Source organism: Rhinatrema bivittatum, chromosome 7 (genome assembly GCF_901001135.1).
Source record: "Rhinatrema bivittatum chromosome 7, aRhiBiv1.1, whole genome shotgun sequence".
Taxonomy (NCBI): Eukaryota; Metazoa; Chordata; class Amphibia; order Gymnophiona; family Rhinatrematidae; genus Rhinatrema; species Rhinatrema bivittatum.
This window is the reverse complement of record NC_042621.1, coordinates 165976037-166002276: the sequence shown is the minus strand read 5'-3', so window position 1 is coordinate 166002276 and position 26240 is coordinate 165976037. Positions and strand designations below refer to the sequence as shown.

Below are 26240 nucleotides of genomic sequence, written 5' to 3'. Positions count from 1 at the left end.
AAGTGTGTGACTTGCTAACCCCAGCCACCTGCAACATCTCTTTAATGAGTCTGCTTTCAAAATTCCTCCCCTGGTCAGAGTGTAAACAGGCTGGGAGTCCATAGTTCACAAAGAATTTCTCCCATAATACTCGGCAACAGTCTCTAGTCTCCACTAACAAGCCAAGACTGACTTTGAAGGACATTCAACAAGCACAACAGACTGATCCCTTAATCAGTGATGTGCTCATGGTCAAGGAAAGAAATCTGGGGGCCCAAGTAGTCCATCAGAGCCACCCAGACACTCAGTTGCTAATCAGAGAGTGGGATCATCTATTTGTCTGGACAAGTACTGTACAGAGAAAGGAAAGATACCAATTTAGGTCATCCCGAGCAACTGTGTTTACCACAAAAGTTCCACAGAGCTGTGCTACAGCCTCTCCATGATGACATGGGGCATATGGGGGCAGTAACAGCAAATGACTGTCCATGAGCTTAATAGAAGTAAAATCACTAAAAGCTGAGACTGTAGAGGGCCTGAATCACTGAATGCTAAACAAGCCATGTACCTAGTAGAGTTGTAAATCCAAGCCTGGATGGTTTACCTTCTCTCAGCCAAAAGGCCAAGAACCAGACATGACCATGGAAAGAGAATATATGCACACCCTTCCATCCTGCCTGGCTTTTTTTTTTAATTGTCTGAGAACTGGGTACCCCTTGTTAGTCAAAGTGAAAATCTGTTTGCTTCCTAGGACTGTTTTTCAGTAATTTTTCTCACAAATCCCTCTCTCATTCAGAATTCTCCAATGTAGGATTTTTCCAGTCATAGTTATATATGATTTTAAAGTGATATTTCACTGCAAGTTGCCAACAGCAGTCCAGGAGGCTGTGACATGCAAATCCCCTACCTGAGTCTGACTTATCTATTCAATGGTCATTTAAGCACCTTCACAGTAAGGGGTCTGGCAAACTTTTCAATCTCATTCTGTATTTCCTGGGCTGGCAGCTCAGGTTACATAGCTGCATTGTCCTCTTTTTTTCTCTGCTACAGTTCACTTAAATGGTAGCATGCTCTTTAACCTCCCTCCCTTGGGGGGGGGGGGGTTATACAAATTATTAATCATTAACAACAGTCAGGGCTGACATTAGGAGGGTGCAGGGCCCAGGGTGAATCAAATGATGTGGGGCCTGGGACACTGGCTGACAGGAAATTATAGTGTTGGGGAAGGGGCTACAATGATGTTGCAGAGTCCCCCAAAGCGTGAGGTACAGGACAATCACCCATCCCCCAAAAGCAGTCAATATTTGTTTTCTTCATCTCTTTTCTACTTCTGTAACAGTTTCCTATTTCATACATAAGACAGCAACACATTATTTGTTTCTCTAGTATTACATAACATCATCCTTGACCTTAAACCTTTGACTTTTTCATCTCTCTGAGCAAGCAGACGTTTATAGTTGTGTGATCATTGCCCAGGAGAAGAACTACGGAACCAATGCACAAGTTAGGGCTGTTTACAATTAAATGCAAATGCTGCTGGGAAAGAAATCAAACAAATGTTAAAGAAGAAACTCAGTTGGCTAAAAAGATCTACAGTCAGCTGCTGTGTATATACAGTGGGGTTAGCCGGGCCGCACGCGCCAAGAAAGCACCAAGCTATATTACTGCCCTAGGAGACCTGAATGGGGAAAAAAAAAAGCTTTTACAAGAGATCCACAATTACTGCAGCTCTCCCTTCAATTGGCTCCAAACCAAGGCCTTTGTCACTGAGCTATAGAGAAGCTAGCAGGAGATCACTATTGTTTTAGCCTGATCACTCGTTTCCCTCTCACAATTACTTTAGGTGGAATGAACATAAAGTGACTGCCATTTCTTACAGTGATGGACAGAAAACTAAGCATAGTCCTCCAGAAAAAGAAACAGCTATAAATTGCTGCTGAACTGATATAGTAATAACAATGATAATCCTATATTGAAGTTAGCACTTCCCTGATTGGATGCCAGGGGGATGCTAACAGCTATCATTCTCATGACTCATACTGTCTTGAGTAAGCAGAATTTATACAATGTGCATTATCTGCACTCTCAAAAAACAAAACATAGGGACAGTGTATAACCATTTAATATTCATAAACAGAAACACTCAAGTTGATGTTAAGGTGTCAGCAAGCCAGTCAATGTAAACCTTTATCAAGGTCACCTGGTCCTCTCAATCATTAACGTTATAATTTTACCTTATACAAAAAGACTTTTCCTAGTGTTTAATATGCCAAAAACACTTTCATTACTCTATTGTGTATTTGCTGATAGAAACATTGATTAGTGAAAGCTATTTCCATATGACTGATTAAAAATGAAGTGGGGTCAAGGACGTTGTACTAAATAATAAGTTACCTATCTCAATATTTTGTACACAGGGCTTCTACATGCTGCAGTGTAGCCATCAAGAAGCCAGTAGAGTCAAAATTAAGTTGTTCCGATTGGATGATCATATCCTGGGAGTCCCAAACATATGAAGGTAGAAGTGGGAGAAAAGGTACAAGAAAATAATCAACAAATGTTGATAACAGTTCTAGAAGTGAATCTCACCCTGAGATGATGAGCCATGGCAAGAGATTATCCAAGTTTTTATGTATTTGGGTAGTGTATAGAAAACCAAAACCTTGGGGGTGAGATTTCTTAAGGAACATTGCTTCCTTAGAGGTAAAAAAAAACCCACTAAAAATGGAAAAAATCCACTACAATCTTGATCGTAGATTGCAGCTGGTTACTGGGATCTTATGTCAAAGGTAAGTAGTATCTCACATCTGCTAGTTGATGATCCACTTCTGTAATGGTGGCTATAATGGCCCAGGATCTTGCAAATGCATAGATAGGGGTGTTTCAGAATTCTTGGAGATCTAATCATACTTTCCAGCAACAACTGCTATTATGGAAATGTTACATAGATGACGTCCTCCAACTCCGGAAAGGACATGATCAGATTTTTAATGTTTTTAACAATGGCTTAACATTTTAGATCCACATCTCAAGTTTGCTGCTGTGATCAATGAACACCATATAACAAACTTATATCTACTTATTATGATGGCAGGAGATGGCTTTCACATTTCTTTATATTGCAAACCTACAGACAGCAACAACTTATTAAGATTTGATAGTGCACATCCAAGGGCACTTAAGCAAATTCTACTGTCCGCCAATTTTTAGATTGCGCCACATCGGCACTTTGAAGATTTCAGACACAGTCTGAGGTTATGTCTGATCATTTTATATCTAGAGGGTATCCACAAGCAGTAGTTCATAAAGCTTATCTACATATTAGATATAATTGCCAGGAATGTCTCTTTCTTGAAAATAAAGAAGAAGCTGATACTGAGATCACCTGTGTACTACCTTTTTCTATAGAAACTAAGGAAGTGAGGGCACTTATCTTGAAAACATTGGCATGTACTTCAACTACATTCTGTTTTTTGTGGTCCCCCATGGATTGCATATTCTAGGGGTTCTAATTCGAACATTTTTGTTTGCTCTGATTTCTCCTGACAAGAAATTGATACATCATCTCATTCTTCTGAATTGCCTAAGGGACACAGACATTGTAGATCCTGCTCAGTGTGTTCAATTTCTATGCAAATGGATGTCCTTTATATTCCTTCTTCTGATACCACTAACAGATTAAAATATAGCACAATGTGTCAGACTTCCCATGTCATTTACATCTTTTGTTGTCCATGTCAGAAATTCAACATTGTTAAGACTACAACATCTATCAACACAAGAATGGTAAAACACAAAAGATGCCTTAGGAATTTTCAAGCACAAAAATTGTTGGTCTCATACTGTTTACCACAGGGACATGTTTTTACTGATTTGCGATTTTGCGATTTGCTTACTGGAGACTGGTGTGGAGGAAACCTCCCTGGGAAGCTCCTTAAGACTGCAAAAGTGCTGGATATATAACCTTTGGACTTTGGCACCTGAGGTGTTAAATGCAGAACAAGACTTTGCAGTGTTTTTGTAATTTCTAATTTGATTATAATCTTATGAACCCCTTTTTTCTGGATTGTCGCTGATTTCAGGGGCACACAAAAGAATTTATAACTGGGGCTGTCTTCACACTTCTCATTTCCCTCTCTTATATCCCCAAAGGCTGGATTCTTTTCTATGGGGGGAAAGTTAACTTTCTTGGCCCAGGCAGTAATGATATCTCATGTGTGTGTGTTACCATAGCTGTTCAGGACAAGTACACTTTCAAACCAGGATGGACTCACTAGATGGGTGTTTAAATTATAATTTACTGTGAATTCCTTTGAAAGAATCAATAGATGCAATACATAAAATGTCCAATTATATCCAATGTTCCCAGATTTACATGAGCAAGGATTTGAATGCTCTCTCACTCTATGGATGTGTCCCTCCAGGCAGGGGCTTGTAACTGACTTATCCTTCATGGGGTGGGATGATAACTAACCCAAGTGGGATGGGGATTTGTCCTGACACTGACTGGGTCACCTATCACAGTAGCTGAGGTCCACGTCGAATCCTGAGCTTCACCAGGCAGTGTCCTGTATCCCAGGATGGAAACTCCATGGGGTGTCTCCAGATATTTTTTTTCCTTGATGGTTCCTTTTCAATAGATAGATGCTAGCCTCCCTAGAGGAAAGGCCTATACCGGAAACAGTTATTACAAGTCTCCAGTTTGGGGAAAAGAAGGGGGTAGAAAACCCCCTTTTCCCAAAAAAAGTAGAAAAATAAATAGCTTGCAGAAACTAAATTCATGATCTCTCTTTCACAGTGGGATGCTGCAACCTCCTCTTGTGCAGCTCGAAAAGGTATACAGTACCTCCTAACAACCCTGGACAGGGGATACAACCTTGCTAGCAACGGTACAGGTGAAGAAACCAGTAAAAACTTCTTCTATCAATTCCTCTCCTTCCTAGTCCTATTACAGGAATTGGCAAGGCAGTGCCTCTCTTTACCTATGTCATATTGGGGGCCTAACTCAGAGAGCAAACATGATCCACATCCTTCCCTTCTGAAATCAAACTACATCTGCATTAACCTTACCTAGGCTAGCCTCCCCTTGTGCCTAAGGGACTCCCTATTCTAGACAACCTGTTGGGGAGGTGCTGAATCAAATGGTATGCCCCTTTACTACTCTCGGCTTAAGGGCTGGCAACTAGGGCCATCTGGTTGAAACTCCATAGTCTTTATACTTACTTACTTCATTGGCTCTTTTTTAGATACATTTGATCCTGATGTAGGGTTGCCAATTGACTCCAGATTTTCAGGATAGGTTGATCCAGTCCTGATTTTACCCCATTGCATGCTGGGATTTATTCTGATTTCCCTATTGCATTCCCTAAGTAAAGCAAGACTATAAGTACCTGCATGCAGGTGAGTAAAACCAGGACTGGATCAACTTGTCCTGAAAATCTGGAGCCAGTTAACAACCCTGTCCTGATGTCATCATGTACAGCTTCCACTGGAGCTACAGTATATTTCTTTTAAACTCATTCAGACCGATGCTATACTGTGCATTGGCTCCACGTTTTGGACATGAGTCCTTATCCCTTGATGCAAAATGGGGGTTAGCACATCCAAAACGCATGTCCATTTGCATGCATAAGTAACAGTACTCATCACATGCAAATGCATGTTGATGAGGCTATTATCGATTGCCCTCCATGCAAAAAAAAAAAATTGTGTGCCAGAGGCGCACATTTTTACTCTCAAAAATTAACACCAGCTCTGGAGCTGGGTTAAGTCTTGAGCAGCCCAAAACGTGTACAGAAAAGCAGAAAATACTGCATTTTTGTACTTCCTGTGACTTAATATCGCCACGATATTGTCAGAGGAACTAAAAAATGAGAAATGTCCGAAAAATTAATAATAATAAAAAAAAGTGTGCCGGTGGTGAGGTTAGGGAAATGGACGCTCTAAAATTGAGCGTCCATTTTCCTAAGTGACTGATAGCACCTCTCCTGTGCATCCCACTGCCAAGGAGGCACTATAGGCAGGCAATTTCCCCATATGCCTTCTTTTTACCAAGCAGCCCATTTGCATTTAGCATTGGGCATCCCAGAGAGGTGGATCAGCACACATTAAGGGAGCGGGCGCTCACTCATGAGTGCCCCTTTAACGCGTGCCAATATTACTTCGGCCCAAATGTGTTTCATAGGACAGGTATTCTGCTGGAGAATCCATTTTGCAGATGATGTGAGACTGGTCACTGGATGCAGTCAAGGGAGAGCATAACCAAACAGATAAGTTGAATTCAAATAGTCCTCTTGATGCAGTGCTCAACAAAACGTCATATGTAAGAGTTGGGGGTTGTTCTTCCATGGAAAAGATACATGGAATAATTGATTTTTTAACTTCATGTTCGTTCATTATGAAAAGTTTTCTGTCATGTTAAGCACTATGAAAAGTCTTTTGATATAAGATAAAAGGGATAAGGTGAATGGCTGAGAGGACCAGGTGACCTTGATAGAAGTTTACACCCATAAGCTTGCTGACACCTTAACATCAATTTCAGTATTGCCTTTTATGAATATTAAGTCCCCATGTTTTGTTTTTTGTAAGTCATTTTGGGATAGTTTTTTAACTCTTTTTGGTTGTTGTTATCTGCACTCTCTCTACATGTCCTCAGGTCTAATATTTACATTTTTCATTTCCTCTTTCTTCTCCACAAATAGTTATACAACTGAGGTGCACAAAATTAGGCTGACTATGCATTCACCTCAGAGGTGGTTGCAAGTGTATTTCTGAAGTGCTGTGGCTGGGGAAATATTACGTAATTGGAAAGCACTAGGTAAAATTTGCTGTGACCTGTGAAAGTCAATCCAGGTCTAGCAAGGCAAGAACATTGCTTTATTAATAAATAGACCACTGCTTCTTCTGAGCGGCAGTTTCTTCCATGATTTTATGAAATGTGTGACTGTGCGCAATACTTCTGGTCTATTTTGGTCTTTATTCACCACCATTTACTGTGTTACTATATGTTAGGCACAGGCCATATATTTGCACCACATCTTCTGTAAATTAATCCTATCCACGAAGCGAAACTTCAGAAGGCACTTCTGTGAAATTTCTAAGGCCGAAGCCTTCTGTCAGAGGTGGCAGAGGAAACACACATGAAGTGTCCGGGTGACAGAAGACTTCGACCTTAGAAAGTTTTCTTCATGGGTATGATTGTATCTGCAGAAGATGTGCTACAAATATTATTACATTGTTAGCTTATTCAATATTAGGCTTTGATGCTGCGTTACATAATGACAGTTGTTTCCCACGGTATCCACACAGTACATAAGGTTTACTGTGTGGGTTAACCTAAAATATATATTTACAGAAGAAACATGGTAGCTGTGGGTAGATGATGATAGTGGGTAGTGCTTTCACCTCTTGACCAGTTTTATCTTTTATTCTTACTTGGCTGGAACAGATGCAAGGAGGAAATCTTCCCTAAAAATAGCCACACGTGCAAAGACAAGGCAGGGCTGACCCTGTGGAGAGAGCTGCCTTTTTCAAGCACTTTGAAACAGTTTCCAATATGGCATGTGCACATCACGTTAGGAAGATATACATGATATATATATATATATATGATGTACTATATGCCTGTGGGGGAGCAAAGAGAAATGGGATGGGCTTCGATATTGAATGGGCAGTGAAAACGAATGGGTCAGTGAGTCAGTTACATAGAAAAATACACTGTATTTATTTATTGGAGACAATAAGGAAAAATGCCCTCAGCTTTGACTGCACGCAGTCTAGTCCCTCACCTCTCCAACACGTTTGGTCCCTGTCTCTAGCGCTCGCTTACACTTGCGGTAAGACAGGTCACAAAGGTCTAGGTAAAAGAAGGAGTTTAAAATCTCATGGTACAAGACAGAAACCTGTGACCAGCCTCCATCTAACCTGGTAGCTCTTTCAGTGCTGCAAGTCCCGTGTCGGTGAGCCAGATACGGAAACTACACGCTTCTCGAAGGTGGGGAAGTGGGAGAGTAATTATTAGTCTGAAGCCTTGAAAATAACAACCCCCATACCCACAATGTGAAACCATGGATGGTGTGGGGTTTTTTTTTTTCCTTCTGTATCCCTGACAAAGGGCAGGATCCAGTAATGGGAGTGTTTGATAAGGGAGACGGTGGAGCAGTGATGTGCTGTCCATATCTTTCCAAGGTGCCCTTGCCAGCTCTGCTCTATTCACTCAGACACTCGTGGCTTTCATAAACCAATTTAACAAGGGCACCTAAGAGCCCATGGGAAATATTAATTCTGCTTCTACTACTATTTATCATTTCTAAAGTGCTACTAGACATATGAAGCATTGTACAGATGCACATATGAGACAGTCCCTGCTGTATGGAGCTTACAGAATCTAGTCAAGGTAAACATATATGGCAAATAAGGGTCTATGGGAAATCTATTTACTGTAAAGAAATGGTAAGGATTTAAAAGCAGCCTCAAAAAGGTGAGTTCTTAGACTAGATTTCGATAAGGCCAGAGAGGGAGCATGACGCACCTCTTTAGGAAGGCATATGGAGCAGCAAAGTGGAAATCATGGAGTCTGGAGTTGGTGGTAAATCCTGGAACCCACCAGCAAATCCTCCTCCTCCTTGTTCCCCTTCCTCAATCCCAGAATCTCCCTCATTCCTCTTCCCCTATCTGAGATTATTGATCTTCCCCTCCCCCTTCCTTCCCATCCCCAGTCCTCTCTTTCTCCTTTCCCATCCACAGTCGTCTTTCCTTCTCATACTCATCTCCCAATCCCCAGTCCTCTGATCTTCTCTCACCCCATTTCTGCTCATCTTTCCTTCCTCTCATCCATTGTCCTCTCCTTTCTTTTCCACTCCCCATTCCCAACTCTGTTCTAATTTTAATTTTCAATAGGGAGACTTTGATAAAATGAAGGAAATAGAAAAAACTAAAAGATCGAGATGCAAAGAATATAAGTTTACACTGAGTGGATAGTATTTAAAAATTATCATGCAAACAGAAGCCAACACCTCTCAAATCAATCACACTATTAGCACAAACAGAGAGGGAAAAAGGATCAAATCCAATTAATAACAATGAAATTCAATTTACCAAACGTGACAATATCATAAGCATAAGCTCTAATAATTCTAATCTGCTGTCTCTCACCATGCAATGTGCCGCAGGCAGTTTTCAGCCTATAGAGCCATTTTCATATAATCATTTATTGTCACTTGTTTATATTTACCAAACTACTCTTTATTCTACCAATATTCTATGATCTATTTCATAAATTAACGCATCTTTTTTGCAAAATATCCAAGCAAATACTCCCAATTAAAATAGGAATACTTAGCCCAAATAGTAGATCACTTAAGAAACCAAATTGGATTTTTCAACTGCTCCCAACATGATTCAAGTTTCAACTGAAAGACAGTCTTCTTCAGGGGAATTGTCTTATTCGATATAGGCAAAATATTCTTACATCCTGGACGACATAAACCGTCTCTTACAGATTCAATATGGCGCCTCAGCGTCTCCCCTGAATGCATGGCTAAAAGGCCATGCTTTAACCTTCTTCCTGAAGTTGAGGTAGCTGGGCTATCAAATCCCTGGTTGATAAAGGTGCTAGCACTCTTAGTGACAATTCAAGTTAGTATCTCTTAGTGGCAGAACCCAAATAGTATTATTCTATTCCCTGCCTTGAGAAATAGATAAATAAACTAAAGCAGAATTATAATACACAAAGTATTCCTAAGTTATCTCCTGCATGGTGTTAAAGGTACACTCAAATAGCCCCCTATTGCTGCCACCAGATACTTATTACAAAAGCAAAGCTCAGTAAACATATCACAGTGGATACTTCTTATTGGTCTAAGAAAGTACTTGCAATTTGTTGGCTGATTTTTATTGTTAAGAATGTCAGTGGACTTAAAACAGTGGCCCTAGGTTTTTTGTTGTTGATTTTGCAGGAGGTTTAATTCTCCTGCTTTGCAATGGTCCAAAGGTAGCCATATTAGGTGACGGGGTGTTAAAACAACCTCTCCACCCCCATTATAGAGATTCTCAGCCTCAGCAAAAAAAGGCCATAAACTGTCTTTAGTTTGGAGAGAAGACCCTGCACTATGATCATAGCCAAAATGTGTGTGTATGGAGGGAGCAGGGCTGCATGAGAAACATCTTTGCATTTTTTTTACTTTGTTTTTATTCTACATTTTATGAGGTGCTAAATTGCTTTAGCGAGTGTTGATACCATTCAGCATGAACTAAATCACATAAACTAATCTAAACAAAATGCTATTGGTTTTTATTTTTATGTTATTTTGGATGAGGAAATGGCATAACATGAAAAAACAAATGTTGTGGTTTCCCTGTCATTTAAAAGTGATGGCACATTCCCGCCAAAAACTGGTCGAGATGCATTCTGCAGAAACAAACAGCTTTCTTAGAGACTGCTGTCTTTTTTAAACTCAGCTACACTGACTGCCTTAATCACATCCTCTGGCAATGAATTCCAGAACTTAATTGTGCATTGAGTGAAACAGAAATTTCCCTTATTTGTTTTAAATGTGCTGCTTGCTAACTTCATGGAGTTCCCCCATTCCTTGTATTATCTGAAAGAGTAAATAACCAATTCACATTTACCCGTTCTAGTCCTCTCATGATTTTATAGATCTTCATCATATCCACCCTCGGCCGTTTCTTCTTCAAACTTGGTACTGCAGATTCTTCATTTACTTGCAATATCAAGCCACTACCAGCTTGGTGTGGGTCCACAATTTCATTTTCCCTTGTGGTCAACTAGGAAGTGACCACAACCCATTTTGGTGTGGAAGGAAGAAAAGTCACTAAAGGCAAAACATATCTGACCGAGGCACTATGTAGCTTTTCTCTCATTTTGTTCACATTTGGAACTATATTATTTTGGCGCACATCTTTCAGGCCTAGTTATACAGCTGAATATGATATAATACGCGCCTCATTCCAAATTTGTAAACAACATTTTTTTCATGTTGCCAGTTTTAACTTATTCTGAATTTTTGAAAGATTTTCTGAAACTTTTATTTTTCTTTCTTTTGATATTAATTTTATTATTCCTTTCATCATTTCATTTCATTCCTATTTTCTCCCCTCCCCCCTCCCCCTTTCTCTGTCACACGTTCTCCAACTCTGCTGTATTTGACTGGGAATCCGGCAGTTTGAGCATTCGCAATCTTGGGACCCTTCTTCTCTCCTGCCCCCTCCCTTCTCCACCCAAACTTTCCAGTAACTTCCATCCTCATCTCTCACCATCTCCTATCTTCATCATTCCTGCCCTTTCCCTCTTTTCTTTCTGTACTGCCAATCCAAAGTACTTCCCTCCCTCGCTCTGAGTCTCAATTTCCTTTTCCCCTTTCCATGCCCTAAGCTATGCACAGACCTGGATTTCTAGCTAAGCTCCTGCACAGTTTAATGAAAACCGGAACACAACAAAAGTTGAAAAAAAAACTGAAGGCGGATCAATTCTGTTCAGATTTGCTAGTCTGGGAGCAGTTTGATCACGTAACTGTCTCATTTTTCCTCCGATTCTTCTTTCTTCTCTGGTGGCTCCCTCGATGCCACTAGCCTTATCAGGGGCCAGTCCCACAGGAACTTATTCTTCTGGACATCGGTGGCCAGATCAGTTCATTTTCAAGATCAAGAGACAGTTTTAGGTCAATAAATATGGACAGCACCAAAACTCCTGTTTTCCCTCATTCCTGGATCACTGATAATTTATTTTATAGGCAGAGAGACGGACAGAAATCACGGTGAGGCCTCAAAAGCTACTGTACAATCATCAAAACTCTGAAAACCCTTTAAAGTAACCAGTTTTTTTTTTTTCCTGAGGCCAATATGGTAACAAAACTTTTAATCTGAAGTGCAAAATAGAGATAACCCTGGAGCTATATGATTGATTTCTATTACAAGGTTACTGTTGCAAATTAGTTTTGTAGAAAGCTAGTATTCTGCCCAGAAATTGGTCCTTAAATGGTCCAGATGCCAATAGAAGCTGCTCTTCAGCTCCTTCGCAAATAAGGGTCTAGTCCTTTTTTATCAAGTGTTAGTATTAACAGTAGGCCAGCAAATAGATGTTTGCCAGCGTTTAAACAAGGACAACAAATGTTTAGCACTCTGCTAGCAGGAGATCAGGCTCACGCTGACCCATGCTCAACATTTGTCCAAAACAGGCTTCTCTGGTGCCCTCCTCCTTTTCTACCTTGTGGCACTAAACTCTAAGACAGCAGATTGCAGGGGTAACAGAAACATTAAGAGATTGGGGGACTTAAGAAACGGGGAGAAGAGAGTTCCCTGCACACTGCCGGCGTTTCCGAGGGCACAAGTACCTGTCAGCATGGGTGCACATGAGCAGACTTCACAGCAGGTTGCAGAAGTGAAAACCTGCGCCAAACTGATTGTGGCCGCAAGGTTGATTATGCAAACAGTGGGACGATGAGCTCATTTTCACAAGCTAAATAAAAATGGAGTTTGCCCTATTTAACACCCAGCATTTTTTTTTTCTAGCTCATGGGGTTTTTTTTTTTTTCTAGGACCCTGACGTTCCAAAAGTTCTTTCTCTCTCTTTCTCCCCACCTGAAAGTGTTACCTTTTCCAGGTTTCCTAACCCCTAATATTAATGTCCATCCCTCTGTTTCTCCAATTGCACCACTGTTCCTTCAGGCCCTCTTATGCTACAGGACTTGGGAGAAACCTTCCCCTCCCTCCCACCGATCGCTCACTTCTGCCATCTTGGCCATGACTCTTGGAATAGTGACGCTAAGAACACTATCACGTGCAGGTCATAGTATGAAGGTGCGCTTAGTGTGTCACCATTTTGTCTGTCATCCTGCCAGGAGGTGGGGAGTCCTGGAAGGCTGGGTGGAGGTGGGGTGCCAGAGGGCCCATTCAGGCACAGTGGTGAGGTCAAGGGGTAAGTTCCCTGGAAGGGGGGGGATGGTGTCATTTTTATTTCAGAGGGTTTGAAGGGGAAGGACTTGGGGATGCTTGGGGTGGTGGAGGGGAAGAGGGAAAGTTTTCAGGTAGACTGGGGTAATGAATAAGAGAGAGGAAAAATGGAAGGGCAGATTGGGAGGGACAGTGAGTGGCAAATTTTCCCCTGCGTTAACTGAACATAAGGTAAAAGGCCAGTTTGGTTAGATCGGGGAATTGGAGATTTCCACGATATCGAGGCTTGACCCATTACCAGGTAAGCCTTAACGTGGTGCTCATTAGCATATCGCAGTATTTCTGAATGTTTTAGTCCGCCTATTAGGTTTGAAATGTTGCTGCAGGTAATGTGTTTTAGTAATTGGGTCCCTTGGATCAGAAGTCCTCAAACTTGGTCCTCGGGGGCCGCAACGTAGTCAGGTTTTCAGAATGGCCACCAAGAATATGCATGAGATCTATTTGCAGGCACTGCCTCTACTGTATGCAAATAGATCTCATGCATATTACTGTAGCAATCCTGAAAACCTGACTGGGTTACAGCCCTCAAAGACTGAGTTTGGGGACCCCTGCCTTAGAATATCTTGGCCCCTGCTTATTTCAAGACAGGAACTGATTTCTAAGAACAGCATGTACCATAAAATCTTTCCTCTGGCAGGAATTTAGCGTACTGATAGATCTTACAAAGCAAGCAGACCTATGGCTGGCATATATTGACTTTAAACTGCCTTTTTGTTATTGTTACTGGGTGTTTACAAGCAATGGGGGAGGGGATGAACGTAGGAAGCAGTGCTTCTTCTCTGGGGATCAGTTTCACTCTTCAGTGCTGTATTTCCTGAAACTGAATTTCACTGTGCAAACAGGACTCTGAGTATTTTGAGACAGAACAAATGCATCTTGGGAGATCATCTGTGTGACAGATGTAGCATTCACCACAGCCACTCCAACTATATCCTGCATTAGCTGGAACTCGACTCACATCAGCTGTTTGGCAGAGCATGAAAAATCATGGGCGTGCACACAAAAATGTTGTTTCAATATTTTGGATTTTCTCCTTACATTTCTACCTCATTACAGATCCTCGTAAGTATCCACTGGTGCTTTTTTATGACACGGTACATGGAGGGAACGATGCTCTACAGCATTTCTCCCATGCGGAAATTTCCAGAGTACACCTGACCTGCAGTCTCAGAAAAGTAAAAGTGTCAGTGTGGAACGAAGGGACAAGTGAAAGCCACGGCTTTCCCATACTTCCCAAGCAGTTCCACCCCTACACATCCGATTTGACTTCCCCAACTTGTTTGGATGACGAGAGCTCTCGCTGGCAGGTAAAGCTATAGCTAGGATCCCTTCCCTTTCCTCACAGCCCACACGAACGAACGTGTGGGCTGTGAGGAAGATTGAGTGGGGGCCAAGAGACCCTTAGCTAAACCCATCACTTATTTCCAGGAATGAGCACCAAGAAATTGGAGCTACGTTTTGGGATTGTTTCACTGTCGGAGACAGCATTCTGGGCTCAATGGACCCTTCGTCTGACCCAGCACGGCACTCCTTCTGTTCTTACTAAATTGTTTCATATTCCAGCTAGTGACGGTTATAGAAATGCTCATGTTATCATTAGAGAATGACATTACCATACGGTCACATGCACTCAAGCTAATAAACTAAAGAGTTACTAAATTATTTACAAATGCAGAACTGTCATCCTAGAAACCACACCAGCTTATTTATTATTACATCAGCGCCAACCCTTAGCCCAAAACTTCACTTCCCTTCTGGGTCTGTGCTCTGCAGGAACCTGCGCGTCCGGCTGGATGGGAGGATCCCCAGCATTCTCACAAGGTTTCGAGAGGAAAAGCCAACATTTCGGAACAAAATAAATCCGATGGTATCAAACACTCTCCTGTGTCCAGTAAAGCTTGGTGTGTTTTGCTGGCCAGGGGTCGCTCAAGGCAATCTGCTGCCTGAGGCGAGGAAAGAGATGGTGCCCTCCCCTCCCCCACCCAAGGGATGCAGGTCAAATCAGTGAGAAGGGGGAAAAGGGGGGAGGCGGCCCCTCTTGGAACCAAGCTGTTTTGGCAATTGGAAATGCTGGGGAAGGGGGAGGCAGGGTTCAGGTTTCCCAGTGGAGTGCAGTGACACTTAAAGCTGGAGGATTCAGTAACAAGTACATTTTCAAAGGGCTACGAGCGTAAAGTTGGGGGTTTACATGCGTGGCCGGGCCTTGCATGCGCCTTGTGCATTTTACAACAGGCCCGGCCATGCGCATAAACCCTGGTACACGCCGAAGTGCCGGGCCTCTCAGAAGGGGTGGGCCGGTCTGGGAGGGGAGGAGAAGGCGGGGGAGGGGGCGTGCTGGGACAGCGCCATTAGCCGCTGTCCTAGGGAAGCGCCTGCCGGCAGCTTGCCGGTGCTCCTGTGGAGCAGCAAGGTAAAAAAACAACAACATTTATTATAGCTAGGAAAGGGTTAGGGGTTGGGGAGGAGAGGGGAAAGGCTAGGAAGGTTAGGTAGGGGTATAGGGAAGTTCCTGCCCAGTCTACTCCTTAATTGGAGCGGACTGAGAGGGAACTGGGGAAGCCCTACTCCCACTGCAGCATGTGGGCTTTGAAAATGCCCCCCTCCCCCGTGCGCGGAGGATGCCACCCACCTGCACATGCGCGTGCAGATGTCAAAATCTGTCGCACATGTGCGCGCGGACATCGTTCTTTTATAACACACGCGCGCCAGTGCTTGCGTTATAAAATAGCTGCGTCCATGTGCGCGTGCTGGGAAGCGCGCGCACATAGACGTGCGCACATTTTTAAAAAAATCTACTCCTAAATGCACATTACCTTCCCTTCCCCTTCCCTGGCATTATCACATTTCTTTCCCTTTTGTTAAACGTATTATGATTTTATATGCGATGCGGGTATTATGTGTACTTTTTGCCACTGTAAGTTGCTTCGAGTAATCATAGAAGAGGCAATTCATAATTTGAAACATAAGTAAATAAAGATACCAACTGTGGACAGCATTTTAGTCTGCTGGCTTTGAGCTCACTAAATGGGTGTGCCTTTCTAACAAGGATTTGCTAGAATCGCTGCTGGGACCCTGCTCCATGGAGGAGAGGTAGCCCGTAATGACAGCTCCCTACTGGACCCTTCCCCTCACCCCTCGCCTCCCCCTCCAAATTCTCTGTCAGGCGGACTATGACGTGGAAGTAGGGGTGCTGCTCGAATTCTTTATGAGAGGAACCCTTGACTACTCAAACTGATGGCACTCCTCCAGCAGAAATAATATATGGCTTTGCTGACTGCACATTTAAAACTCAGGTTCCAAACCAACATTAGACAAATCCATTTTCTCATTCTGCACTCTTTCCCACCTTTTTGGGGCTTAAGAAAATACTTTCAGCTGGCTTTGATTTTGTTCTGTTCTATCACCGGCCGGTTCTGCTCCCTGGACACCGCTCACCTAAGGAAGTTTAAAGTTTCAGCTGTGCTAGGACTCTCCCCTGCTTTTCTTTACAGTCTCCAAGAAACTCGATCCACCAGCTGGGTGGGAGAGGTGGCTGCCTTTCTGCTTTTGACATCTGGATTGCATTAGTGGTCTCTCTGAGCATGCTGAATCAGGAACAGACGTTTCAGGTCAGGTTCTCCCCAGCACTGTGCTCTCCAAATAAACCCAATCCAAAGCAGTTTCAGCAGCAATCTTTACTCGTAACGTTTTATCGAGCCTTCAAAACGTTCATTAGATGCTTTCGGCGTTATTTAGTGGGATAGGGTATCACGTGCTCACCGAAACCAAACCAAGCGCTGATGTCACAGCCATCTTTGAATTTGGAGGATGAAGAAGAGCAGCAAAGTATTATACAGGATAACTTGCAAATGCAAAGCACAAAGAGTTCTGAAAGGGGCTTTGAATTAGATTTAAAAAAAAATGAAGTCCTACCCTGATTAAGTGGTGGATGCTTGGGGCAGCCTCTTAGTGGAGGAGGTGGTGGAGGCAAAATTAGTGACAATTCAAGCAAGTGGGGGCTAAGCACAGAGGATTCCTAATGTGAAGAGAAAGCTAGAAAATAAAAGAGGCAAAGTAGATGGGCCTTCTAGTACTTATCTGCTGCCCTATTATGTTTTTCTATCATCATTTTTTTTTCTAAAAATTGAACTAGAGTGCCATACTTAAGAGTACCAGCCTCATTCTCACTGCTAGCATCTGTTGCTATACTAATTCATTTGCAAACAGCTAGCTAACACAGGCCATCATTATTTGAGTTCCACCTTTTAGCAACATATTCATTTCTTTAATAATATGATACTCATGATAGCGCTATCCATGTGCATAACCCACTGCTCAAGATAATTCACGTAGTTAAGATGCTTTTGTCCCAAAGACCTTACAGTTTACATTTGAACACAGAGAGGTTACTTGACCTGATTAAGGTCATACTGCAAATGGTGAGGGTAACCGAACTGGGGTCTCCAGGCTTGTAGCTCTGTGCTAAGAGCAACAAACTAAGGAGCAGGAGGAGACATCTGGACAAATTTGCGTCTCCTCTTTGCTGTTATCTCTGTCCTCTTGGGCAAGTCATTTTATCTCCCTGAATTATAGCTGGCAAAGAGCACCTCCTTCCCTTTTTCCTTCTGGAAACTACCATGCAAGAATGGCTAATGTAAACATGTTCTCATTGGTTCGATACTGACACACAATAACATCTCTTGTTTGGGATACTATTCTTTGTTAGGTGAATGCCTGCAGCATTCTAGAAATATCCTTTGACCAATGGTTAATACATGTTCACCAAGGGGTAGATTTTAAAAGGATTACACGCATAAATTATGCGCGTAACCCTTTCAAAACCCCCCTCCGCGCGCCGAGCCTATTTTGCATAGGCTCGGCGGCGCGCGCAAGCCTCGGGACGCGCATAAGTCCTGGGGCTTTCGGGGAAATGTTGAGGGGCATGTCGCAGCGGCGTGTCATTCGGGGCGTTCTGGGGGCATGGCCAGGGCGTGGTTCCGGCCCAGGGGCGTGGCCGAGGCCTCCGAAATCAATCCCGGGCTGGGGAATCGCGCGGCGGCGGCCAGCCAGCGCAAGCGAGTTATGCCTGCCCGGGGCAGGCGTAACTTTCACTGTAAAGGTAGGGGGGGTGTAGATAGAGCTGGGGGGGTGGGTTAGGTAGGGGAAGGGAGGGGAAGGTGGGGGGAGGCCAAAGGAAAGTTCCCTCTGAGGCCGCTCCGATTTCGGAGTGGCCTCGGAGGGAACGGGCAGCGCGCACAAAGTGCACAAAAGTGCACCCCCTTGCGCGTGCCGACCCTGGATTTTATAAGATACGCGCGGCTATGTGCGTATCTTATAAAATCCGGCGTCCTTTTGTTTGCGCCTGGTGCGCGAACAAAAGTACGTGTGGGCGTAGTTTTATAAAATCTACCCCCAAGTGTAAACAGTATGAAAAACGTCAGATATAGTGACTGAAAGGAGGAATATAAAGCAAATCAAATAAAAAAAAATAAATAATGGTTTTCATCAGTCAAGGATGAATTATAAGTACAGTAGTAGGCTAATGGTGCAACTTAGGGGCAGATTTTATATAACTACGCGCGCGCATACTTTTGTTCGCGCACCAGGCGCAAACAAAAGTACGCCGGATTTCAATAGATATGCGCGTAGCCGTGTATCTGTTAAAATCCGGGGTCGGCACGCGCAAGGGTGCCAAAAATCGGCAGCCTGCGTGTGCCGAGCCGCGCAGCCTGCCTCCGTTCCCTCCGAGGCCGCTCCAAAATCGGAGTGGCCTCGGAGGGAACTTTTCTTCCACCCCCCCGCACCTTCCCCTCCCTTCCCCTACCCGAGGCAGGCGTAACTTGCGTGTGCCGGGCCAGCCACTGGCACGCCATGGTCTGGTCCGGGGGCTGGTCCGGAGGCCGCGGCCATGCCCCCGGAACGCCGATGATGCGCCAGCCGCGACCCGCCCCCGATGACACGCCGGCAGCGACATGCCTCCCCCTGACACGCCCCCCGACAAAGCCCCGGGATTTACAGGCGTCTTGGGGCTTTACGCACGCCGGCAGCCTATGCAAGATAGGTTCGGTGCGCACAGATGGGGTTTGGGGTAGGTTTTCGGGGGTTACGCGCGTACCCTTTGAAAATCTACCCATTAGTGTTTAAGAGACAAAACTGTGAGTCCTTGAATCCATCACGTAAGCTAATGTTGCAGAGAAATGAGGAGAAGAGGAAAACTCTGGGATTCTGCTAATTATTACTATTATTATTAATTTTTTAGAAAATCTCAGGTTCACACAATATTCAAATGTTGGCAACAGCAGGAAGTTCTCCCAGGGTTTACTGCTCCATTGTTTCTCCTTCTTATCAGTCATGACCTTTCCTCTTTTTTTTTAAATTTTCATTTGCCTGGCAGGTTTCCTCCTGCTCCTTTAAGAACTTCCAGCTCAGTCAGGACCAGCTCAACTGGGCAACTCCATCACAAGTCTTCACACCACCCCCCCATTACATATCCCCTCCCAGCTCAGCCCTGCAGACACTCCTTGGCCAAGGGGCCAAAATCTGTGGCTCCCTCTAGAACCTGGCTAACACGGAAATTGAGTCTAAATGGCCCCTAGGTATTGCCCTGAGCAATGACTGAGATGCTCTCCACCTTGGGACTGCCTCTGCAGCATCCTCAGCCCTGGCTTCCTGGGAAAGAGCCCAGTCCCAGGAATCAAAACCAGGTCCTCTTTATGACCGTGCACAGCCCTGCCACTGAGTCACCAGTCCAGCTCAATCTGACACAGTTTGACAGGGGACTGTGAAATCGGTAATTTACTCTCTCAGATAATAGAAGGACCAGAGGTCACTCCATGAAGTTAGCAAGTAGCTCATTTAAAACAAATCAAAGAAAATTCTTTTTCACTCGGTGCATAGTTAAGTTCTGGAATTCATTGCCAGAGGATGTGGTTACAGCAGTTAGTGTAACTGGGTTTAAAAAAGGTGTGGATAAGTTCCTAGAGGATAAATCCATAAACTGATATTATGGTAATTAATAAATAATAGTAGCTTGTGATCTATCTAATGTTTGGGTACTTGCCAGTGTTGGAAACAGGATGCTGGGCTTGATGGACCCTTGATCTGACCCAGTATGGCATGTTCTTATGTTCTTAAGAGCGCCCATAACCTTGAAGGTTGCACTAAAGGAAGGTAGGAAATTTGGCAATAGCGCTGAGGTGCTTGAGTCCTCCTGCTGTTCCACAGCAGTATTTAGTACTCACCCTTCCTGTGGATAGAATTGAGTGGGAAATGAATTAAGCATGGTGTGGTGAAGAAATGGAATGTAAGCAGCAGACCCAACTGAAAACTGTGGAGGAAAATATGCTAAGAAACTGTAAGTTCCTGAATGCAAACTGTAGAAAACGCAGAGCGTGAAAGAACTCATTCACTGAAGGAGAAATTCAGGTTTCCCAGCTTGGGCTGGGGTCATTCGCAACTTGTGAGAAAGCCAGAAAACCCTGTGCCTAACAGCATGATTCCTCTGCTGTTAGGCATGATTAGGCCCACCTCCTGCTTACAGAGACCGACCAACCAGTATCATCCAAATGCTGACCTGAAGTCAAGTCTAATGTACTCTGATCCAAAAAGTTTCATTTTCAAAACTCGCACTGCTAAAAATATGAGGGCACCACAATGAAATAAGTTATTATCCCATTTTTAATGTGCCTTCTTTTGAAAATAAAGCTTTTATAACTACTTGAACCCTCTGCAGTTTTTAAAACAGATCCACTTGTTATCAGGGTCGTGGCCTGTCTTACCTTGTCAGTTACTTGTTTCAGTAACACAGTACTTTGCCTGAGTTACTGAAATGTTGTCAAGCAGAACTACCGAAGGGCCTCGCTGTGTCCCAAGGGTGAGGAAAAAATCTGACTCACAAGCATGAAAAACTGACAGCTGAAGAAATGTTTTTAACAGCAATTCAAAAATTCTGTGCCAGTAAAAGTTGTTTGATGCTGTAGACTCCTGCACAATTTCAAATTCCAATAGGAATAAAGTTGTTGCTTCTAGAAAGAATGCTGAAAGTGAAAAACACCAAATTCTTCTGGAATTCATAAAGCAACAGACAATTCAATTACATTAAAAAAAACGCATTTATTGTGTTACTCAGTGGTGCAATGTGCTTTTGTTCTCTTCTATATAAACAAAAATAACCAATTAAAATACTCCCTATAAAATACACAGCAGGATCAAAGCAGACAGCCTCTCTCCCATAGTGAGAGCTGCCTGCTATCTATTTCTCTGAAGAAGAATCTAACTCAAATAACTAAAAGTCCATTTTTTACATATTCCCTTGTTCACATTTGCAGGGGGAGTAAAATGTCTCTCTTTCTTTCTTGTAAAAAGATCTCTCTTATGTCCAAAAGATGAAGTGCCATTTCCACTGAATCCTGCTGTAGGTCTGAGTATCAGCACGACTAGACCAGGGCTTCCCAAATCTGTCCTGGGGAGCCCGCAGCCAGTCAGGTTTTCAGGACAGGTTTGGGAAGCCCTGTACTACACCTTTGCCTTTAGCTTCAGCCTATGACAGTGTTTTTCAACCCTCTCCTGGAGGCACAACTAGCTAGTTGAGGTTTAAGGATTGCCACAATTAATATGCATGAGCTAGATTTGCACACCCTGGGTCACCAATGTGTGCAAATCTAGCTCATGCGTATTCATTATGGATAGGTTCGCGGAGAGGGCTGGGAAACATTGGCCTCTGGTACAGCAGGCTACTTGAAAAAACTATTGCAGCAAACATCGTGTATCGTGTATTTCAGTTTGGCCTTCGTTATTGGCCCGCCGGTTCGGGCCGATTTCTTTTCAACAACCCCAACCCTTCAGATTTAATTACAATCCCTCACACTCCCAACTCCCCCAAAACTTGCCTAAAGTCCAGCGGGGGTCCCGGGAGCGATCTCCCGCTCTCGGGCCGTCGGCTGCCAGTAAACAAAATGGCACCGGTGGCCCTTTGCCCTTACCATGTGACAGGGGCTATCGGTGCCATTGGCCGGCCTCTGTCACATGGTAGGAGCAATGGACGGCTGACGCCATCTTATATCGTCTATATTTCCTATTTCGTTGCAAAGAAATGCACATCCCTAGTATACACGTCAACAGAGCTCAATTTATCTGCAAAAGCATCACAGCATTGAGGGAAATAAGCCCAGTCATCTGAAATGTATGCTAAACAAATGATATTTCTGTTCTTGAGGATGGATTTCAGCAAGTTGTGGTACCAGCCAAGTGTCAAAGCAGCGAAACAAGTCACATTGAGTAACATTTGCAGAAGCCGTGTCTAATCTGTTGCTATTTCCAAGCCATTAAACTTTAACATATTTGGCTATTCAAGTATGTAAGTATAATAAATGCAGATTCGTATTTTCAGTCCAATGATACAAAATTGTATAATGTGCAAGGAAACATATAAGAACCTACAACATAGAATGCTGATTCATACCAAGGTCCATTGAGCCCAGACCGGTTCACAGGTACCCAGCAGATCCTAAAAATAGATCTATTTCTTTTTAGTCACTCCAGGGATAGCAATAGTTTTCTTCAGTCTACCTAGTTAATAATGTTTTATGGACTTTTTCTCCAGGAACTTGTCCAAACCTCTTTGAAACCTGCTATGCTAGACATTTTGAGCAGCAGATTCCACAGCTTGACTGTGCGTTGAGTGAAAAAATACTTGTTATGATTTGTTTTAAATCTTCTGCTTCTTTATTTTAGTATTATTTGAAAGGATAAATAAACATCCTTATTTACCCATTCCATCTCACTCATGATTTTATAAACTTTTATCATGTCAGAGCCTCCTTTCAGTTGAAAGAGGCCTGCCTTTTGTGCACTGTTAAATCTTTAAAAGTACTGCAGTATATTTCAAACCTTGGGGTTCCCTAGCAGTTCCTCCTTTCTCTTCCAGCTCGATTGGAACCACTAATGGGATTTAGGTGCTATGAGCCTTCACTCCTCCTATCTGGGGATTTTTCACCTATTTTAATAGTTCCTCCCACTGTTTCTAGTTTGGTCATTGCAGCAATGTTCCCGAGACCAGAAGCCATGGACCAGGAATCCTTCCGGAACCTTGAATAATGAGCTCTAAATCCTGCCTCCCAGCAACCCCAGGACACAAAAGACAACTCAAGTATCGAGCCAGGGACCTTCGGCATGGCAGTATGCAGCACTACTACTGAGCCCATAGCACTATTGTGATATCACAATTTGCCATCATTCAGTGTGCCCAAGACACAGCACAATTGTTTATATTTTTCTGTCAACAATGATCTCTCTTGCTGAATTTTAGAATGGATAGAGATGTACAAAAGAATTTGAAGTGGAACTGAAAGCAGAAATAATCATAATTTTAGCCCAGTTGTTGGTTGATAGAAATTTTCCCCAGATCCAGTGGGCATGGACAAATCTATCAGAAAATCTGGGGAAAAATTACAAGTGACCTGAAAGGTCATATGTGGAGCTCCTGATTCAAAGAAATCCACTTCAGCTTTCTCAAAAAGCCCAAGCAGAATTTGCTGCCACTGTCGTTTTTCTTTAAAAAGATTCAAAAAAGATTTCTTTAAAAAGATTCAAAAAAGGTAATTTGATGAATGAGTAAAATATCTTGTCAGATTGTCAAACTGGGGCGCAGACATAGTGTTCTTTTTTTTAAACAGATTCACATTCTCCACAGATAGGTTCAAGTTTTCAGAGGCAGCCTGATCAGTTCGGTGTTTTTTTCAACTTTTCCTAAGGGCAAAGTGGGTCAGTAAGAGGGACTGGAATGGTTTTAGAACAAAATGACCTGAAGCTATCCTGAACCCTTACAATTGCATTTCTAAGCTACCTCAGTAGAACCCAGCTGAGAGATGAGAAGAACGAAATCGCAACTGGATACAAATACTTCAATCCAAAACCCCATCCCTGGTTCAGGACTTTCTCATTGGGTATGATTAAATGAATCACAATCTGACACCAGGCTGCAATGATCCAGTGAAACAGGAGATATCCAACCAGATCTAAACCAGATACAGATCCACTGGATTTATCCCACTCAAGCTGTTAAACAGAAGGATTTCTTTCAAGGCCTCTGCCGGTTTGACTCTAGCGAACCAAATATCACCAGATAAGGATGGGTTTGGGGATCTAATCCAGGCCATTTTGCCCATTCCATAATGATTTTAGCAGTAATTTGATTTTAGATCAGTGTTTCTCGACAGGCTCATTCTTTTGCAACTTGACATGTAATAAGAAGCACTAGGCTGAGTGCATTTTAATTCCTGTTTCTGCGCACATTTTTGTATGCTTAGTTTTACTCATGATTTAATAAGGATTTTTAGTGCACAAACGTGTGCAGAAACAAAATGTACCCACAAAATTAGCAATCCTCCATGTAAATCTCATGTTAATGAAGTCATTAGCTATTTCTCCGCAATGCAGAGAAGGGGAGCAGGCGTAACTCAGTCTGTTGTAAAGTTGGAAATTTACCGTAACTCCTGGTGAGAGGTGGAGTTAAAAATTCACATTTCTGGGGCTGGCGTTAATATATGGTTATGGTACTGAACCCAGGTGTGGGCCTGGACCTGGAGCTCAGGGGGTCTGGTGTTTGGGGTTCCTGGACTTGGGGTTTTGTGCAACCAATCTTCAGGAGCAGAACTTTGATGCTCCTAACGTGTTTTGGTGTACAGGTTTTATGTGCACAAATCATGATTTCTGCACCCAACAAACATAAACCATGGGTTATGCTTCTAAATCATACTTTGGCGCATTAAGTAAGATTTATGGAAGCAAAGCATTGTTTTTGTGCATCAGCTATGCTTTGTGCTCCTAAATCGTGGTGTGCTTGCATAAATCATATTTTCTAAGCATAAAGCATGGTTCTGTGAGCAATTAAACCTGATTTTTGCACACTAGTAATTTTTCTGCGCACATTGCTAGGTTTATGCAGTTTTTTTTAATTCCCGATATATTTGCATAGTTACTATCAGTTCACTGCATCAGGCGTAAGCTTTTTTTCTGTAGGGCATGTGTTAAGAAAACATTTGCTGAAATACAACACACAGTTTTTACTCTTGTCTTACTACTTCGGGCTCTGAGCTTATAACTCACAGGGTACCTAAGGTGTCCTGCCAATATCACGTGACTGCTTCTGGGAGAATAACAAAAACCTAGACATGAAGAGGGGAGGGAGGTGGCTTGGTTCTGCTGTGGACACCACTGAAAGGGAGCACATCTGGAAAACAATCAACAGTTTTTCTTTGTTGGCTGTAAGCGAACATTTGTTACAGCTGTGAATATCAGCGCAGTCTCCACCTTTGTGTCGGCTAGCTTCATTGCAGAGATGCCTCCCTGCAAGAGGTGAAACCCTCGTTTAAGTCATCTGAAATATCCTGTAAGAGTGCATAAAACTACCCCAACAAATCTGATAGGAATTGAGTTCATGATATACAAAGGAATAAACCCTCATACCGTCAGGTACAGCAGCTTGGACCAGAATATATCTGAACTTTTCTGTCACTGCAGATTTTGAGTCTGTGATTTGCAGTCTTGTACCACTGACGTTTTCTCATTACAATGTCTTTCTTATTTCCTCCTTTTTCCTGCTTATTGCAATATTTAAGGAACATGTGATAAACAGAAAAAAAAGCAGACTATCCTGGTGAAATCTTGCTCAATTTGTATTTCCTAAAATAAATGCTTAGCAGCAGCTCTAGTTTACAAGCTGAATTCCACAAGTCATGGCTTCTAAAAATTATTTTGGTTTCAAAGCAATAAAAGTGACAAGAAAGGCTACTATATGAACGAAACTTCCATACTTCCAGATTCATAGGTTGTTAATCCTTGAACAATTAACTTTTCCTTATTTTAATTCAAAACCATTCTAAAGCTCTACCTGCGTGTGAGTAGAGGGGACCAGACCGGGCCCCAGTTTTGCTTACCTGTGGGCAGTCTTTGATGTAGTGTCCCTTGTTGAAGCAGAGATGGCACAAGTAGTTGGGAGGTGGCCTCTTGCTAGGCTTCCTGGACTCTGCTGAGAGCGACAGGTCAGAGAAATGTTCTGTCAGGGAGCTCAGTCCATCCACGATATTGTTCAGAGAACCGTAGGGAGAAGCACTCTTATAAAGACTGCTGCTCAGCGCCTGCAAGACAGAAACAGAACATGTCACAAAAGTCTCGTCAGCTGAAAAACTTGAGGGGGGGGGAGGGGGCGGCGGAGGAGTAAGAGGAAAAGCCAGCAAATGGGGAAGCAGGCCTCTAGTCCGTGAAACCTGCAGGTATGCAAGAAACTAGGTACAGGCAAGGGTGAGGGGGGGGGA

The 26240-nt window shown here is 43.0% G+C and overlaps 1 protein-coding gene across 1 annotated transcript in view; it reads right to left on the bottom strand.

Moving 5' to 3' along the window:
• Positions 1-26240, bottom strand: part of ZCCHC24 (zinc finger CCHC-type containing 24) — a 299762-nt gene that overhangs the window by 218206 nt on the left and 55316 nt on the right. Inside the window, exon 2 of the mRNA XM_029609493.1 lies at positions 25863-26063. Coding sequence (XP_029465353.1) covers positions 25863-26063 — 201 coding nt within the window. The remainder of the gene's footprint in view (positions 1-25862; positions 26064-26240) is intronic.